General features: G+C 48.5%; 1 protein-coding gene across 1 annotated transcript in view; it reads left to right on the forward strand.

The window, feature by feature from the left end:
• Positions 1-1,984: 1,984 nt before the first annotated feature.
• The window catches only part of CDH1 (cadherin 1), a 72,704-nt gene continuing 56,225 nt past the window's right edge, over positions 1,985-18,463 (forward strand). The window contains 2 exon segments of the mRNA NM_001002763.2: positions 1,985-2,142; positions 3,105-3,219. Coding sequence (NP_001002763.2) covers positions 2,095-2,142; positions 3,105-3,219 — 163 coding nt within the window. The 5' untranslated portion in view covers positions 1,985-2,094.

Below are 18,463 nucleotides of genomic sequence, written 5' to 3' on the forward strand. Positions count from 1 at the left end.
CTGCGATGGCAGGCAGATTCTTTACCACTGAGCCACCAGGAAAGCCACAGTGATTTTCTTATATTAGCTCCTAAGGACCCATTTCTACGGATGAAAATACTGACTTGCCCAAAGTCACATAGCTACACACTGTAGTTTTTGTTACTGTTGTTATTACTGTATCTTTCCAGCTTTGTGTGTTTGTGTGTTAGATGCTCAATCGTGTCCAATTTTTTTGTGACCTCATGGACTGTAGACCACCAGGCTCCTCTGTCCATGGGATTTCCCAGGCAAGAATACTGGAGTGGGTTGCCATTCTCTTCTCCAGGATATCTTCCTGACCCAGGGATTGAACCCAGGTTATCTGGGTCTTCAGCATTGCAGGCAGATTCTTTACCACCTGGGAAACCCATTTCCAGCTTTGAGTAAGTGAGTGAAAGTCATTGAGTTGTGTCTGACTCTTTGCAACCCCAGACCAGAATACTGGAGTAGGTAGCCTTTCCCTTCTCCAGGGGATCTTCCCAACTCAGGAACTGAACCCGGGTCTCCTGCATTGCAGGCAGATTCTTAACCAGCTGAGCCACAAGGGAAGCCCAAGAATACTGGAGTGGGTAGTCTGTCCCTTCTTCAGCATTTCCAGCTTTATTGTGATGTAATTGACATATAACATTGTATAAATTTATCAAAAATAAAATGTTGATTTGACACATATATTGCAAAATGATTACTACCATAATAACTAACACTTAGTTAACACATACCTAACTCATTGCTAACACCCCCATCATATCACATAATTACCATTTCTTTTTAAACACACTGTAGTTCTGATCATGCTTCAAGGGTAAAAGAAAAGATAATGTCCCTTACATGAGACATTGAAGCGAGTTATTCGCAAATGACAGGTTTGGCTGATCTCTGATGGATCTCTTCCTGTCAACATTAAAGGACAGATTGAAACCTGCAGCTCCAGCCAGAAGATTATATGGAGCCACATGAGGTGAAGCCAATGGAACGGGCTGTGGAGGTGGGTTCCAGTCTTGTATCTTTCAAAGTCGCTCAGTTGTGTCCCACTCTTTGTGACCCCATGGACTGTAGCCCACCAGGCTCCTCTGTCCGTGGAGTTCTGTTGGCAAGAATACTGGAGTGGGTTGCCATTCCCTTCTCCAGATCTTCCCGACCGAGGGATCGAACCCAGCGTAAAAGGAAAGATAATGTCCCTTGCATGGGACATTGAAGCGAGTTATTCTTGTAGACAGATTCTTTACCATCTGAGCTACCAGGGAAGCCCCCTGCTACTTCCTACTGGCCTCAAATTTTTTATGCCTGGGTTGTCCCTCTGTTAAATGGGAATAATAGCACAACTCTTGTGTTGTTTTGAGATGAAATGAAATAAGATGGTTAATGTCAAATGCTTAGCACAGAGCCTGTGGCACAGTAACTTTTAATGCCCAGTATCAATCGTTACTTATTATTGTCCCTCACATCTGCATAGTGCTTTTGTGGTGCACGAAACATTGGTCTTAATTAATTGTATGACAACTTCACAACAACACAAGAAGGCATTTGTGATTATTTTACCATTTAGTAGGTGAAGAAACTGAGGCTTTGAAAGGGAAGATTCTGCCCAGTGAACTGATTTGTCGACAAGGACCGATGGAGATCTGAAGTTTAAAAGACAGAAGTAGTTAAAGGGTAAAATCCTCTCTGGCCCCAGATGTTAGTGAGCCACTGCGAGGCTGGTATTCGAACCTAGTGGTAATAGGAATTGTGGAGCCCCTACTATTGCATTACTCTGACTACTCTCAGGTCACCCGGTCTGCTTGCGGCTTCGGGGCGGGATCGGGGGCGGAGCGTCCGCCCAAGTCCGCGGAGGAAGCGGAGGCCTTGCCTCGCCGCTCATTGGTTGCGGCCGGCAGGTGCATCCTCAGCCAATCCTGGTGCCGGGGGCGGGACCGTCGAGGCTCACCTGGCTCCCGCCGCGCCCCGCAGCTCATTGGCGTCTGGAGCCTCAAAGCACCTGTGAGTTCGTAGAAGTTCTGCCAGACTCTAGCCCGGCCCAACTCAGCTAGATCCAACTCAGCTAGATCCTACTCAGCCCCCGCCCGGCCTGCCATGGGCCCTCGGTGCCGCAACCTCTCTGCGCTCCTGCTGCTGCTGCAGGTACGTTGGGTCCCCTGACTGCGCGGGATGCCTTCCGGCTCCATAAGCCGCCCCCCAGCCCCCAAACTCCTCTCTCTTCTTCTCCTGTCGTCCCCTGTTTCCTCTTATTCCAAAAAAGTTTGGGTCCAAAGGGCCTGAATGGCCCGGAAACTGCGCCGCGCTCAGGACTCCATGGGGAAGGGAGTGGGAGAGGGAGCCAGTGAGGGTGAAGGGCGAGCGCGGCTTTGCGGACGGCCTCCCGCAAATGCCAGAGGTAGGGGCGCGCCTCACTGCAGCCTCCGGGTACTCGGGTGGGCGACGGGCGGGGAGTAGAGGGCATGGAGCAGGGTGGGCGTCGGGGTATGGGATGGGGAGCCCTGGTGTAAGTCCGGGCGGAGCTGGGAGTAGTGGGAACGAGGAAAGGAAAGCGGAACCAATAGATAAAGGCACCTACCCTGTAAAGGATAGTGAATAGGTATGCCCCCCACCCCCCACCCCCCACCCCCCACCCCCACCCGGGATAAGGAAGGGTGTAAAGAGGTTGGAGCACCCGCGGTCTAGGGAGAGTGGAATTGGGAAGAGTAAAGATGCCTCCAATGAAATTGAAATGGAGACTGAAAGGAAAGGGGTGCTGAGGCTGGAAAAGGTGAGCCAGCAGCCTTCCCTCCTGAGAAGTCCTGGAGGCTTGGCGGCCACAGGTTTCTGAATGAAAGAGTTTGACGTGGCTGGCTGGCTGGCTGCCCTCTGGGGAGGAATGGGGGGAAATGGGGGTGGCGGAATGGGGGTAAATGGGGGTGGGGAAATGGGGATGGGGGAAATGCGGGAGAATGGAGGGGGTGGGGGGGGTTGGGGGTGGGTGGGCCCACCCCTCCCACAGTCCTGTTGCCAGCAGAGGGAAGGGAGGCGCTGTTGGTTTCGATGTGGGTAGGAGGAGACCCCCGCTCACCAAGTCACCCCGGTTTCATACCTTTCCCCTACCCCAGGTGTCATCGTGGCTCTGCCAGGAGCCGGAGCCCTGCATTCCTGGCTTTGGTGCTGAGAGTTACACGTTCACCGTGCCCCGGCGGAACTTGGAGAGAGGGCGAGTCCTAGGCAGAGGTGAGGGCGCGCCGCCAGTGTCCCTGAGCCGGGTGGGGTGGGAGTGGGCAGGGTCGGAGAAGCGGCGCTCCTACGCCCGCGGGCTGGACTGGGCGAGCGAACTGGGCGAGCACCGTCTTTCCTGGCTCAGGTGACACCCTTTGTAGATTACACAGATGCGGGGATCTAAACTTTTGCCAGGATAAAGCGTTGGGTTTGAGGGGCTGTCTTGTATGGTTGACTTAGTTATGGGGGACACTTATTAGGGGTCTTCAGTGTGTCCCTTATTATCCTGACCACTTTAAGACAGTCTGTCCTTTCCAACGTCTAAAACCTGATGTGTGGGAAGAGGGTGGTGGGGGAGGTGATAATTCCCGTTTTTTACAGATGGGCAAATGAGAGACTCAGGAGGGTGGAGTCCACTGGCCCCAGGGTCAAAGTAGGAATCTGATCTAGATTCTGACTTCCAGGCCCCATTCAACATCTCTGGAATGACTGAGGAGTCCTCTCTTGGTTACTAGGCTGTGGCTTTTGCTCATAGAGATGAAGTTTTTTTTTTTATACAGGTACTTTTTCCCCAAGGAATAGTGGCACGTGCGCGCGGCGCGCAGGCCTGTGTGTGTGTATGTGTGGTTTTTTGGTGTTTTTTTTTTTTTTAAAGCCTGGTAGCCCTGACTTAGGGAATGAAAAACAGACACAGTGTACTTCTGGGTCTTATCACTGTGATAATCAGGATTCTAGATTTTGCTTTGTTTCACTTTGCCCGGGAGTGAGAGCAAGGAAAGGTTGGTTTCTCTTCTGGTTTCACTGATCTCCAGGTGCTTATTTTCTACCAAAGGACTTTCTCCTTCTTGATTTAGTTGATTGGGTGAGTATCATAACAATAAAAGAAACATTTTTTGAAAGGACTCACCCACAATACCCCTAAGGGAGTTCACTGTTTATTCTTCCAGTCTTTGGCCATGTGAAAAATGCAGCAATCATGCTATATATATATATATATATATATTTTTTTTTTTTTTTTAACTTTGGAAGTTGTTCCAACAGTAGGCGACTTTTTTTTTTTTTAAACAGACAGACTGCAGCTTGACTGATTAAACATATTTGTTTTTTTGAGGCTCGTCTGTGTTGTGTGGAGCTTTCTATTGGGTCAAAAAGGAAAAAAATCTAGTGTTGTCTGCTTGATTTTGCAGTGGGTCCCCCATTACTTGGCCCATTTCAGATTGATGTTCTGCCGGGCCCTGCTGGACCCCAGGAGTGATTGAGGACTTAAAGGAATACCCCACCATTGCCCTTGGTATTTCCCATTCCAGCAGGTTGATGAGAAATGTCCCGAAATGTCCCAGGACCTGCTTAGAGGACACTGTGGTCTATGGGCACTGAGGTGGCAGTGTGGGTGGCCAGGGATGGGTATCAGTGGGGAGCAAAGACTGGCTTCTGGGAGGAGGCAAAGTTGACTGAACCTTGAATTCAGGGCAAAGTTTAGAAACTGTGTGTACATCTGTGTGTGAGGTGTTGCGACACAAGTATTGGTCACTTTGTTTTCTTTCACCAAGACATCTGGTAACACCAAAGGTGGGCTAGTCTAGTTTTTATCCCCCACCCCCACCACCAAGTCCTTATATCTGACATGATATTGTTATTTTTACATGATAATATTATTACATGATAATAATACAAATATTATTATTATATTATTATTAATAGCCACACCTATTCACTTTTGAACCAGACTCTGGGGCAGGTGTATCACATATTTCACCTCATTGAATCTTATGTCGGTGGGCACCATTGTTATTTATGTTTTGAGATGAGGAAACAGGAATTGCCTCATAAGGCAATTCCATACTCTGCTCAGGGATCAACAGCTGGCCTTTCTCCCATTCCTTCTTCCTCTCAATCTCAAAAAAAAAAAAAAAAGAAAGTGTATTTGGGGAACTCCTGTGCATTGTGAAGTCCTCCTCCCTGTGTGCCCTGGAGAGCAGAGGTGGTGATGGACCTGGACCCTGACGGGGGCTGGTGGTGAGGGAGGTGGACCAGACCCGGTGGGAGGTGGAAGGAGCCTGTAGCTCGTGGTGTTGATGGGAGAAGCAGCCTCTGGAATCCTGGCGCTCATGACGTTGGTTCCAGTTCTGTTTATGTCTATACACCTGGTGGCTCAGTAGTAAGGAGTCCATGTGCCAATGTAGGGGACCTGAGTTCAATCCCTGGGTGGGGAAGATCATCTGGAGGGGAAAATGGCAACCTGCTCCAGTATTCTTGCCTGAAAAATCCCATGGACAGAGGAGCCTGGAGGGCTATAGTCCAAAGGGTCAGACATAACTGAGCACACGCACAGAAACACACACACCTAGCCCCGCTCAACAGATTTCCTGACGTTTAATTTTTTTGGCCTTTTTGGACCATAAGGTCTCTTTCCAACCCATTGTGGACTTGCCCCAGGATGAAAGTGCCCTTCTGGTAAAAACATGCAACTTCAGGGAACTGGCTTTGTGATTTTCAAAAGGCAACCAGGATTTAGGGAGGCAGCCTCATTCCCTTTGGACAGTCCAGGAAGATGGAGGCTTGGGATATTATTAGTGCCAGGTTTAAACATTGGCCTCGTGGGAAATTTGCTGCATGGGAGTGTGAGAACAAGGAGACTGTGATGTTATGTCTACAGGTGGCTGAAGAATGTCAGAAATAGGGTTTTGACCAAACTCAGGGGGTCTTGGGGTGTAGTTTTCTGGGTCCTGTGCCCTGTGAAATGGCTGAACCCCACCATCTCACTCAGCTTTGTATTTATTACTTTGGTTTCTCTCCAGGTTTTAGAATGGAGAACGTTCAAACAAACAAAAAACACCAAAAGCACAACTGTACATTGGTCTTCAGAGTTTCTGATCAGTTTCCTTTCTTTTTTTTAAATACAAACTTGTTTGTGAAACCCAGGCGTTAGTTTCGGGTCTCAGGAGTATTATCCCAGGGCACTCAGCTTTGAGTTGATTGAGGGGTGGTGTTTAAAAAAAAAAAAACGCAAAAAAAAAACCAGGCAGGCTTTCAAACTGATGGTTTCTTTGCTTCGCTTCCTCCGCCACCTGGCTTTAGGCAAACAGGGCTTATATTTTGCATTTGAGCTCTGACTGCTTGATGGATGGCCCTTGCTCACAGGCACCCACCTGTGCGGGTTAAATACACCCATTTCCCCCTCCTTCTAAAAGATGTGCTGAAAGGTGATGGAAACAGTATGCAGGCCCCCTAATTAAACCAGGCTTTAAAAAACAAATATGGAAGCCTGCCTGGGGTTACCTTACATCATAAGATCCCCACTTCCCTGCCTCTCAAACTCCTAGACGTCACTTCCCCTTACTGGCTCTGTGACAAGAATTGGTGCCTAGACCCTGGGGAAGGAGATTAATGGACCATCATCCTGCCCTTGCCTTTGTGTCTCATGAGAAGTGGCAGAAAAGACCTGAGGAAGGCCACCTAAGGAAGACTGGTGGCTGCTGCTTCTCTACTGGCCACTAGAACTGCCTTTCCCCTCTGCTAGGGAAATCCCTGTTTGCTTTTTGGGGCTTTTTATTGGGTGAACCTTTTTCTGGAATGTTCCTTCCAGCCTCAGATATGCCAGATGCTGAAATAATCAGCTCTCAATCTCCCAGAAGCTGCCAAAACCCAAAAATCCCTTAGAGGCAACTATCACAATCAGACTTCCTGGGTTTCCACTCTGCCTCCACCCCCATCTCCATTCAGGGCTGTAGGCTGGAGACCGTTGGGTTGGGGCTGATTAGGATAGTTCCAGGAGTTGAAAGACCAGACTTGAATTTCCACTACTAGCTGTGTTCAGTTCAGTTGCTCACTCGTGTCCAACTCTTTGCAACCCCATAGACTGTAGCACGCCAGGCTTCCCTGTCCATCACCAACTCCTGGAGCTTGCTCAAACTCCTGCCAAGTGGGTGATGCCATCCAACCATCTCATCCTCTGTTGTCCCCTTCTCCTGCCTTCAATCTTTCCCAGCATCAGGGTCTTTTCCAGTAAGTCAGTTCTTTGCGTCAAGTGACCAAAGTATTGGAGTTTCAGTTTTAGCATCAGTCCTTCCAATGAATATTCAGGACTGATTTCTCTTAGGATGAACTGGTTGGATCTCCTTGCAGTCCAAGGGACTCTCAAGAGTCTTCTCCAACACCACAATTCAAAAGCATCAATTCTTCAGCACTCAGCCTTCTTCAACTCTCACATCCATACATGACTACTGGAAAAACCACAGCTTTGACTGGTATAACGGTGTGACCTTGGGGAAATCATGTTACTTCTATGAGCCTGTTTCCTTATCTGTAAAACTGGGGGGCGGGAGGGCAATCATACTTAAACAGAATTGTTGTGAGGATTAAATTTGCATATTTGTTTCTTCACTTGGATTCTCTGGTCAACAAATGTGAGTTGAGTGCAGATTGAGTGTCATCATCAGGCTGGATCTGGGATTACAGTCATGAATAAAGCTGATGTGGGTTGAACATAAAGTGAGAAGGATGTAAGGAAACAGGGAAGAGTCATTAAATGGCTCATATTTCTTAAGGACAGAGTATGCACTCATTCTTTTGAACAAATGAATGAATGAATATTCACTACCTCTCACCCCTTGGTTTATTTTTCTCATCTCAAACTGTGGCCTGGGGCTAGCCTCTGGTATTGATTGTAATTGTCAAGGAGAGTGGGGTCTGTTAGAACTTTTAAAAGATGCTTGTGAGAGCTTCATGCCCAGCCAGCGGCTCTTGAGGCTGGGGTATAGTGATAAGTGTGTCTATGGATATAGGGTACTGAGTGCTTCCCTCTGAAAGCCAGCGAGGGCACAGAGGGCAGACCTCAAACCTGATTCTGGAAATGGAAGGGCAGTTATTAGACATTAAAAAAAAAATTTTTTTTTGGTCTTTGGTCCATTAAAAAAAAAAATTGTGGTGTGTCTCTTCTTTTCCCTCCCCCCTCTCTCCTTTTCTCTGTTACTAATTGAAGTTTTCCTTTTATATACTTCAGCTTTTGCTTGTTACTGTTGGGAGCATTTTAAGCCCCCTCTTTCTGTTGTTTCCTCTTCCCTTTCCTTCCTCATATCACCCTCAATCCTCCACTCCCCCACCTCTCAAGGCCCAAGAAGATTCAGAAGGTTCTTGAGTCAGACTGCCTAGACTGGAATCAGGAATTCCTTGCCAGCTGAGAGATGTTGGCCCAGGACTTTCTAAACCTTGGATTCCCTTTCTGTTAAATGGGCGTAATAGTTCGCGTGTCATCTTGTGTATCAGGTGCCCAATGAAGGTGACACATTAAAGCCCCTAGAGTATTTGGTGCCTTCTGTTTGAGACTCTCCCTCGTTTTAGCTTTGGTTCAAACGTTTCCCTGTGTGCTCTCCCACGCAGCAAACCAGCCAAACCAGTTTCCTCACTCTCCCTGTTTCTGTGTTAAAGCAAACACTACTCTGCCAACAGCAAACAGTGACTAGACCAAAGTGCCCTTTGCGTGGAAAGGAAATGTTGCAGTATTTTCTTGCTTGCTGCTGTGCAGTGTACTGGGAGGTGGGATGGGAGGCTGGGGTGGGCTTGCCTGGGGACCTGCCCATAAATGTTGTTCAGAATTGGGGTGGGAGGGGTCAGTGGGCAAGGAACAACTGGGTCAGGGCAGGGGCCAGAAAATGAGGATAACCTTGAACCTGGAAGCCTTTGCTTGGTTTTGAAACATATTTCATAGTGCACGTGGCTTAAGGATGCCTGTCTTTTCCTTGGTTTCAAAAAATGCTGTGCCTCAGCCCCTGAGACCCTGGCTAAGCATCAGATTACCTCAAAAATCCCTTGCAGGTTCACTGAGCTACAGTCTCTGAAAGGGGCAGTTCTAACAGGGCATTTTAAAAAGCTCCCCCAAAGTCTACCTGATTCATCACCCCAGACGACTCCAGAGGCTTGATCCCGAGTGTTTGATGAGTAAATACCCAGCGGCAGCCAGGGTGTGGGCGTCTGTTGTCCAGGGCTCCAAGGGCACCCTTGATCCAGAAGGGTAAGACTGATCTTTCCACCATGCCAGTGAAGGAGACCTCTAGGGCTGATGGGTAGAGCCCATGGGATGGAGATGGGGGGGCGCTGGGAAGTAGCCAGTACACCAACCTCTCCCCACTGTACACCCAGTGCTGGGGGTCTTCAGGGAGATTCCAGAAATTCTCTGAGACTCCCCGCCCCCCACCAGTGGCTATTCCTATTTACTGGAGAAAGTCATTGTGTGGGAAAATATTCAGAGGATTGGAGCAGCAGTCAGTTATACCCCTGCACCTTGGTGAATGAGATGGTGGTCCTTTGCTGGGAAGAGAGAGGAAAGAGCAGCAAGTTGGAGAAGGAAAATTAAGTCTTGGTTAGGAGAGAGTTTCTAAAGACCCAGAAGTGGCATCATCTTGGAGGCATTTGGGACTTTCAGGTCTGGAGTCTGAAAGAACAGCAGGCATCAGTATAAATGGGAATTTGTATAGGGCAGTGCTCCTTTTCCCTTGATCTCGTGTCAGTAGGTGCAGAGATGTTACAGGGACCCCACACACTGGAGGAGAACGTGATGGAAGGGCTGTGCTGAGGGTATTTATCTGGAGGCGGCCAACAAACAAAAAACACAAGTATTTGTTTCTAACCAGTATTAGGAGCGGGACCTGCAAAAGCGGGGTCCTCACAGACCCGACAGCTGAGCTAATCCTCCCGGTGGCCCAAGGCAGGAAGTGTTGTTATCTCCTTGACTCAGAAGTTGGACAGCTTGTCGGCTCACCCAGCCAGGTAGTGGCAGGGCTGGACTTTTATCTTCTGAAACCTGTGCCCTTTCCCACGCCCCTCGACCGCCCTGTCGCCACACTGCATCTCCAATGAAACTGACTCACCTTAAAAAAAATAATAATCGTTTTATTTTTTTTTTTGATTGCCCTGGGTCTGTGCTGCTGTGTGCAGGGTTTCTCTAGTTTCAGAAAGAGGCGGCTGCTTTTCGTTGTGGTGCTCAGGCTTCTCTTTGCGGTGACTGCTCTTGTTGAGCTTGGGCTCTAGGTGCATGGGCTCTGGTAGTTTCAGCTTTCTAGTTGTCCACTAGTAGAAACTAGTAGTTTTCTAGTAGTTTCACGGTTCTAGTAGTTTCGAACCGAGTCCCCTGCATGGCAAGAGGGACTCTTAACCCCTGGACCACCAGGGAAGGCTGCTAATTCACCTTTTTGAGGCGAATTCCTTCTCCCCTTTGAAAAACAGGTGTTCACACCCTTTGCATTTCACTTTTAGTTGTGATGCTAGAATTCAGCCTGTTTTTTTGAGGACCTCTTTTGTCTTTCACCTCTGAGCCATTTTCAGCCTCTGTCCCTTTTGACTTTCATTCAGAAAAATGCTAGGTGAAGTGCACTTTTTTCCCCTTTCTGTCTTTTCGACTTTCTGGGTCTCTGAAAGTGCAATTATACTGGCATTCCAGGCGAGTTGGGAGGGAAAGTGTCCTAAACAAACTCATGTTCTAACCTGGGACCAACTCAAGGTGCGAAAGCCAGGCAGAGGTCTGGCTGTGGATCTGTCCACACCAGGAAGAGGGAACACGTGCCTGGGTCCCTGTGAGCTCAGGTGTCACTGCTGGGACCACCTGGGACCCACCTGAAGAGTTGAACCTGTTCCCCCTGAGGAAAACCATAAATGGTGGCCAGCCCAGGATCCTGTGGGATAATTGGCCAAGGTCTAGATAATCATTAGTGGGCTTTGTAATTAGAGGAGCATGTAACAGACCGAAAGCCCTTCAGATTTACGATACCTGGGCAAGTTGAAGGCTAAGAGGAACACCTGTTTCTGTGGTTTGGCACTCAGACACACTGATGCACCTCCTCTGTTCCCAGGAGAGTTTTCCCAAAAGACTTTCCCCCCCCCCCAGCGTCTTCACATCGATGTTGCAACAGCCTCCCCTCTGGTTTCCCTACTTCCTCTGACCCTCCCACAACACAGTCTTATCTCTCTTTTTTTGCCCCCCAACACAATCTTTTCTCCACTCAGCAGTCAGAGTGATGGCTTTTAAAATTTCAGTTAGAGACCATCACTCCTATTCAATATCTGCCAATAGTTTCTCATTTTACACAGGGTGAAAACCAGTCTTTTCTCAAACTTACAAGCCTTCCACAATCTGCCTCCTTTACCCCACCCTCCCCCCCGCCCCACCCTTTACCTCTTGCCCTGACTGTATTTAGAACACATCAGGCACACTTATGCCTCAGGGCCTTTGCACTGTCTATCATCAACAGTAGCTTCCCCCTGCCAACTGCATGGCTCATTCCTTTATGTCTTCAAGTCTCTGCTCAAGTGTAACCCTCTCAATTAGGCCTTTCTTGAACCCCGTGTTTGAGGCGTAACCCTTTCCCCCTTCTTTGCTTCTTTTTCCTCTGTATTGCTTTTCACCATCTAACAAATATTTCACTTATTTCTCCTGTCTACCGTCAGTCTCCTCCCACTAGAACAAGAGCTCTAGGGGCCAGGGGCTTTTTGTCTTATTGAGTTCACAGGCTGTATTGGTATTGCACCTGGAATTGTTCCTGACACATATTTGGTGTCAGTAACTATTTGTTGAATGAATGAATGAGGTTTCAGAGTGTACATATAGGTATGTACATATCTTTTGCTTTTAGTAGTTATTCCACTGTGGTGCCTTTTTCCGAAGAAATTGAGATACAATTGACATATATTAGTTTCAGGTATTATTGTGCTTTTTATTTTAAAGAAAAGAGGAGATTTTCTCAGTATCAGTCACAGAAGGGACACGAGGAGAAGAGGATGTTCTCAGGGCCTGTGTCTCCGCTTGGCACTCCCCAGTTTCTCTGAGCCCTGCACATCCCTGGTGTAACCTTACCTCATTGTCTTGTCACAAAACAGCTTGCAGACTAGAGCGGAAAGGTCAGATGAGCCATTTCTTCCCCACACTTCTTGGTGTAAAGAAGCACCTGATCAAAATCTAAACAAGAGATCTGAGCCCGCCAGAGCCATCTGTTTGGCTTCCTATTGTCTGGGTGACACCTTCCTTGAGCAGGGCTTCCAGATACACCCAACACCTTCCCGGGTATCCTTCAGGCCCATTAATTCTTCAAGACTCAGTTTCCGTTCTTCCAGTTCTTGGCAATGCACAGGAGCCTGGAGGGAGCTGGTAGAGAACTGGAAGATGCAAAAAACTCAGACAATAATCCTTTATTCTTATGACATAAGACTTGTTATCATAATACTGTATGGGTAGTACGTGCTCTTCCCCAATGCTGTCTCTCCCTTACACCTCACAAAGCCAGTGGTAAGTGACAGACCCTGAGCGGCTGCAGTTCACACAGACCAGAAGTGGGAGAGCCTGGCTGCTTGTTCAGTGGCTATTGGACTCCAAAGTCTGCACTCTTCACAGCAGGAAAAGCCAACTAAGCAGACGGTCTGTGAGCAGCCAAGTGAAAGCAATGGATAGTTCCTGCTCTGAATGACTCGGAGAGACATCCCTTGGGATGACTGAGGCATTCCTTTGTCTATAGAAAAAGTTCACGCTGGGCACTTACCTAGCACTGCGCTACATATTGGGGATCTTGTTGTTCAGTTGCTCAGTCGTGTCCTGTTCTTGGGGATCTCACAGAGGACAAAAGACAATCCCTGTCCTCGTGGATTTCCTTCCCTTCTCATTGGAGGGGCCTGGGGGAGGCAGTTGGATCTTGATCTATGGAAGGGAAAGAAAATACTGCAGGAAGGGTGATAAGAATTGGGTGTGCTGGGGTGGGGGGATTTGAGGGAGGTCTTCACTAAGAAGAAAGACATTAGTGTAAAGACCTGAAGAAGTGAGACGCTGAATATGTAATTAGAATTGGGCTGTTTCTTGAGAGAGCGGGACTTTCCACGTTCTTTCTTTTTCTTTTGGCTGGGCAGCATGAGAGAACTTAGTCGCCTGAATAAAACCCTCGCCCCTTGCAGTAGAAACGGGGAATCAACCACTGGACCACAAGGAGAGTCCCTCCCCACATTCTTTAAGGCCACATTGGTGCCAGGTAATGACCATACTCTGGGCAGGCATTTTTCTAGAAGAATAATCCTGAGAACTAATTGTCACAAAAACCAGGATCCAGTTCTTCCATGCTACCCACCCCACTTCCCACGTTGGGGTGTGGCCCGAGAGGATTGCGGCTCCTCATAGTTTCTTCCTCATGGCAGAGGGGGCTGGGGGAGGGTCACATGTCTACCAGGGTCCCAGGACCTGACAGTTAGAATGAAGCCTGGTTTCATACGAGGTTTTTCAGACAGCAGACTTCCTCCCCCACAAATTCTTCATCACAACTGTGTGGGAGTCTTTGAAAAGGGAATGAGTTGACCAACTTGTTTGTGGAAAAGCTGTGGCTTTTCCATAGAGAACATCACCCCTTGAGTCAGCTTGGTCTAAGAACCTGAGCCCTATTGACAGCTGGGGCAGGGCCCTGAATCACGGCCATCGAGAGGCCTCTCCTGGTGAGGTTATTGTATCAGAGATTGAATCAACTCCCTGACATCACCTCTCATGGTCACAGGTACTCTTGGTGCTGGCTCTTACTCATAAATCCTGGGAGATACTGGCCCTAGATCTCTGCATTCTTAACAAGGAGCCCGCGGCCTTGTGGGAATGACTGGGTTCAACAGCTGCTGGGGAGGGTCATGTGGTTGATTTCATTCCCACCCCACCTCCTGGGCCTGTCATCATGACTAAACTTTATAGAGAAATGAGAATTTGTGGGTGTGCTTCCTGTACCTTTTGCCTTCTCAAGTCTGCCTTTCTAAAGAAATGCTCTTTTGTGCCTCACAGATGGATATTTCAGAGCTTCTCAGAGTCTTTGGTTTTGAAACTTCTGTGTAAATTGTGCTGATTTTTCTTTGGACTTTGGAATTCAGTTATGGTTTCTTTTATCTCCCCTCTGCTAATCTTCTTGCCTAAGCCATGGGAGTACTTAAGACTTTGGGAATTAAATACCTGGGGAGGCTGTTCAGCTTAGAAAACTTACATCACTTAGCAGGTGTGAGTCTTGACTCTTAGTTTCAACAGAGATTTGATATCAAGGTTGTGGCTTTCATCTTCAGCATTTATTTCTCTTTTAACCTGTGAAATGAAGGAGTCAGCCTCCCTGAGCCTCCGAGAATGAAGATGAATTGGGGAGGGTGGAATGAGAAACAGGTTTGCCTGGGTTCAAATCCTGATTCAACTCTTGCCTTGTGTCCTTGGCAAGTTACTTAACCTTTTTGTGCCTCAGTTCCCTCACCTGTAAAAAGGGGATAAAATTGTAGTTCCCACCTCACGGGGCTGCTATGAAGATTCAATGAGTTAACGGACATAAAGTGCTTTCAGTGCCTGGCACACAGCAAACACTCTTTTAAGTACTCAGTTTTTATTATTAGATGTTTCCACTTTAGACTTGTGTCAAGGGGGTAAAAAAAAAAAAAATGTAAAGAGCGAAGGAGCCAGATAGAAGAACTGAGGATGAGGAGAGCTACATCGCCTTGTCACTTGGCTTCCTGACCTCCCCAGATCTAAGACACTCTTGACCCAGTGTCTGTTCAAGGGCTAGTTGTCTGTCTATAGTTCTTGATCCCTTGGAGATAACCAGGGATGTATTATTTATGGTTGGAAAGATAAGGGGTCTGAGATGGAGTGTGGATGTAATAAGACCACCGTGCAGTTAGTTGTTGGTGCTGGGCATTCAATACATGGGGCTCATCATTCTATTTTCTCTACTTTGGAATATGTTTTAAATTCTCCACTATAAAGCTTAAACCATTCAAGGAAAACCTAAATAATCTGTAAGAGAAAATTCAAACACCGCCCCCCCTTCTCAAGTGGCTGACATTAGCGATTTGGCGTACATCCTCCCAGACATTTTTCTAATCATTTACAGGACACATGTGCCTGTATTTGTAGGTTTTTAAAAAACTGAAGTTTTCTGCAAATGGCAATGTAAGATGTGACCATCAGTCTGTGGAGTTTTTTCTTCTCATTCTAACCTCAGGAAGGTGTTTTTAGTATCACAGAAGCCAACCAAGTCCCCTCAGTACAGTGTTTGAGTGCCTACTGTGTGCTCTGTGTTAGTCACAAAGTTTCTCCTGTCCCTGGGGGTTTGGAGGCAGGCGATGAGAGAGCTGTGGAAATGAGGTGAAGAGCATCAAAGTGCTGAGATGCCAAGTTATCAGACAAAGGGTGCATTCACAACTCAGGTAGGGGAAGACCTGTGTGGGCTGGAGCAGCTGGCGGAGCTTCTGCAGGGGGACGTGGGTCTGGGGTGTTGGGTGGCATGTGAGCAGGAAGGCGAGGGGGGAGGAGGCAGTGGTGTGTCTGTTGTTGGCCAAGGGAGGGGGGGTGCCTTTAGCCTAGGTGGAGGGGAGGGACCTCTCACGCAGACTCTGGGAGCCAGGAATATGACACAGGGGATGTTTGGGTGATGACTCAGGTAGCCGAGGTAAAACTGAGCTTCCTGTCCTGGAGACCCACCAGGAGGGTCGGGGGCTATCAGGACCACCCTGTCCCCCATGGCTTTTCCGGCCTGGCCTCTGGCTGACAAAGGCCATAAAAGGACTATATCACAAGGCTGCTGCTGGCTGGCTGGGTGGGGCCCTGTGGGCAGAGACCTGGGCAGGCTGGGTGAACCCGGGGAACAGGAGCAGCAGGTTCTCCTCCCTCTGTCTGCCCTGGGGCCACTGGACTGACTCAGTCCCAGGCTCCTCCGAGGCCATTTGGAGTGGCCTCAGATAACCAGAAATGAGCCCCACCATCCGTGTGGCCCTCAGGCCAGCATGGTCTACCTGTCTGTCCCTCAGCCACTCCAAATGCTTATCCGAAATCCACTACTGTCCCCAACTTTGCTTCCCTTCTCAACAAATGACAACACCTGTTCTATTCATCATTCATTCAAATGGCACACCAGTTCTATTCATTCATTCGTTTCGTTCATTCATTCGTTTAATAAATAATGGTAGTTGTTATGTGCTAAGCACTGATCTAGGACTTAGGGTACAGCAGAGAACCAGAAACATAGGAATCTCTTTCTGTGTGGAGTTTGTATTCTAGTGCATTGATGGGAACAGGCAAGAGACATAATAAATACGTGAAATGTTTAGGGTGTTTAAGAATGAGTGAGCAGTTGCTGAGAAGTGGTGGGTGGTCTGAGAAGAGCCTCATGGAAGGGGTGCTTTGAGCAAAGATCCAGAGATGTGAAGGATCAGGATATGTGCGTGTGTTCCAGACCCTGGGAGTGGCAAGTGGAGGCCTGGGGCAGAGCAGGAGAGTCCAGAGCCCTGTGAGTGAGGATTCCAGGGATCGGGGCAGGGGTGATGGGAGGGGGCCTTGTGTCTCTCCACTGCAGTCCAGATCCAGTCCCCATATCCTGCCAGCTCTGTCTTCTCACTGCTGCGCCCTGCCCCCTTCCTCCGCCCCCCCAGCTCTATTCTGGGCCCTGAGATAGTCCTCAAGGAGGACTAGACTGGTGGTTGTAGCTTGGACATTGCCCTCTGACCGCCCAGGCTCTGGAGGTGAGCTCCGAGGAGGCCTGGGGCCTCTCCCGGGCTTCTCATTGATGGGGCCCATGGGTCCCTCCCCAGGGTATCTGGATTCTCCACGCCTCTACCGGCACACTTTTCCTATGCTCCCTGCCTGACTAACTCCTCTCTCAGGGCCAGCTCAGTGGTTACTTCCTCCAGGAAGCCATCCCTGATCTTCTGCTCTCAAGACGTGAGTCAGAACATCCCCCTGTCTCCCCAACACCTTCTCAGGTTCAGATCCCCTGGGTTCTCCTTCCTCCCCACCCACCAGGCTGTGTGCCTTGAGACGTTCCTCAGCATGGCGCCTAGAATGTAGTTAACAATAAGTAGTCCTCTGAGAGGCCCATTTGCTGTGGAGAATGAGGGTTTAGGGTCCCTGGGGATGGGGTAGTGAATTATAATGTGGATGAGGAAGCCAGATTCCTAGTCTTTGATCTTTTCCATTGGATTTTGATCTTCCTCTTCTGAAAAACAAACTAAAAAACCCCACTTTCAGCTGAGCTTAGATGCAATCCCTGTGGTCATCCTTTTAAACAATAATGGAATTTTAAAAAGTTTCATCCTCCCCTCCCTCCGTGGCTGTTTGCTTCCTAAAGGTAAATCAGTTGTTAAAAGCAGCTCAATTGAAAGTGTTCAATTCCTGCTTTTTACATGGAAGGGAAGTTAGGGTGATCTGATCGCTACTGCTTTTTTGAGTGTTTGCTTAGCATCAGCCAGGGACTGAACCCAAAACTTCAACTCAAGTCTGCAATCTGCTGCGCCTGCCCTGTGCTGGGCATTCAGACCAGGCCTTGGGAAGACACAGGTCACAGGTGAAAAATCTACCCACTGTGCAGATTGTCCATTCTAGAAGTGAAGGAGGAGGGACAACAAACAGTAAGTTAGTGTCAGAAGGTGGTTGGTACACGCCTGGAAAGCCTGAGTGAGCAGGGTGGGTGGGAGAGGAGTCTTGATGGGGGGGTTGTACCTGTAATTTTGCTGTAGGTCCCAGGCCCCTTCCATTGCACAACTCAGAGGTGGGGGTGAGAGAAGGAACGGCGGGCATTACTTGGGGTGTCTGGGCAGTTGAGGAAGTGGCTGGGAGGGTGAGGGAAATGGAGGAGGGCAGACGGAACTGGAAGAGGGTTGTGGGTGTCTGTGTGGGAGGGGCTCGGGGGACTGGGAATAGGTGGGCAGGGGGAGGGGTGGGCTGATGTGGTCATTCAAGGCAGATGTCTCTCACTCCCTTTCCCCACTCCTTGGAATGTGGTCACCCAGGCTCTGCCCTTTGAAATGCTCATGCATTAATTAACAATTGTTTACAGGCTTTCAGCCCAAAAGTGTTAAACCCTTTATTCTGGGAAACAGGTCTCAGTCTTTATCTGCTTCAGAACCACCTGTGGAACAAATTAAAAATGCGGGCTGCTGGGTCTCACCCCCTCAGCGTTGCCAGTTTATAAATCTGGGTGGGATCTAGGAATCTGCATTTTTAAATAAACTCCACTCAGTGCTTGCTTTAGAGGTCCCGGGATGGCACTTTAGACCTGGACTAGAGTCAGGCTCTGTGGGAAGACTTAGAGGTATAGACTCAGTGGGTCCTTCCCTCCAGAGAAGGAGTCAAGAGGGCTAAGGGGACTTGAGGGGATTTTTTTTTCCCCCTTTAACACACTCTCCAAATGATTCTTGGTGGTGGTGGTGAAGGGACCAGAGTCTATGAACCTACCCAAAGCTGTAGACAAGATGAGTGTGTGCGTGCAGTTTTTGGCTCAGA

The sequence above is a fragment of the Bos taurus genome, chromosome 18, assembly GCF_002263795.3.
Source record: "Bos taurus isolate L1 Dominette 01449 registration number 42190680 breed Hereford chromosome 18, ARS-UCD2.0, whole genome shotgun sequence".
In the NCBI taxonomy this organism is placed as follows: domain Eukaryota; kingdom Metazoa; phylum Chordata; class Mammalia; order Artiodactyla; family Bovidae; genus Bos; species Bos taurus.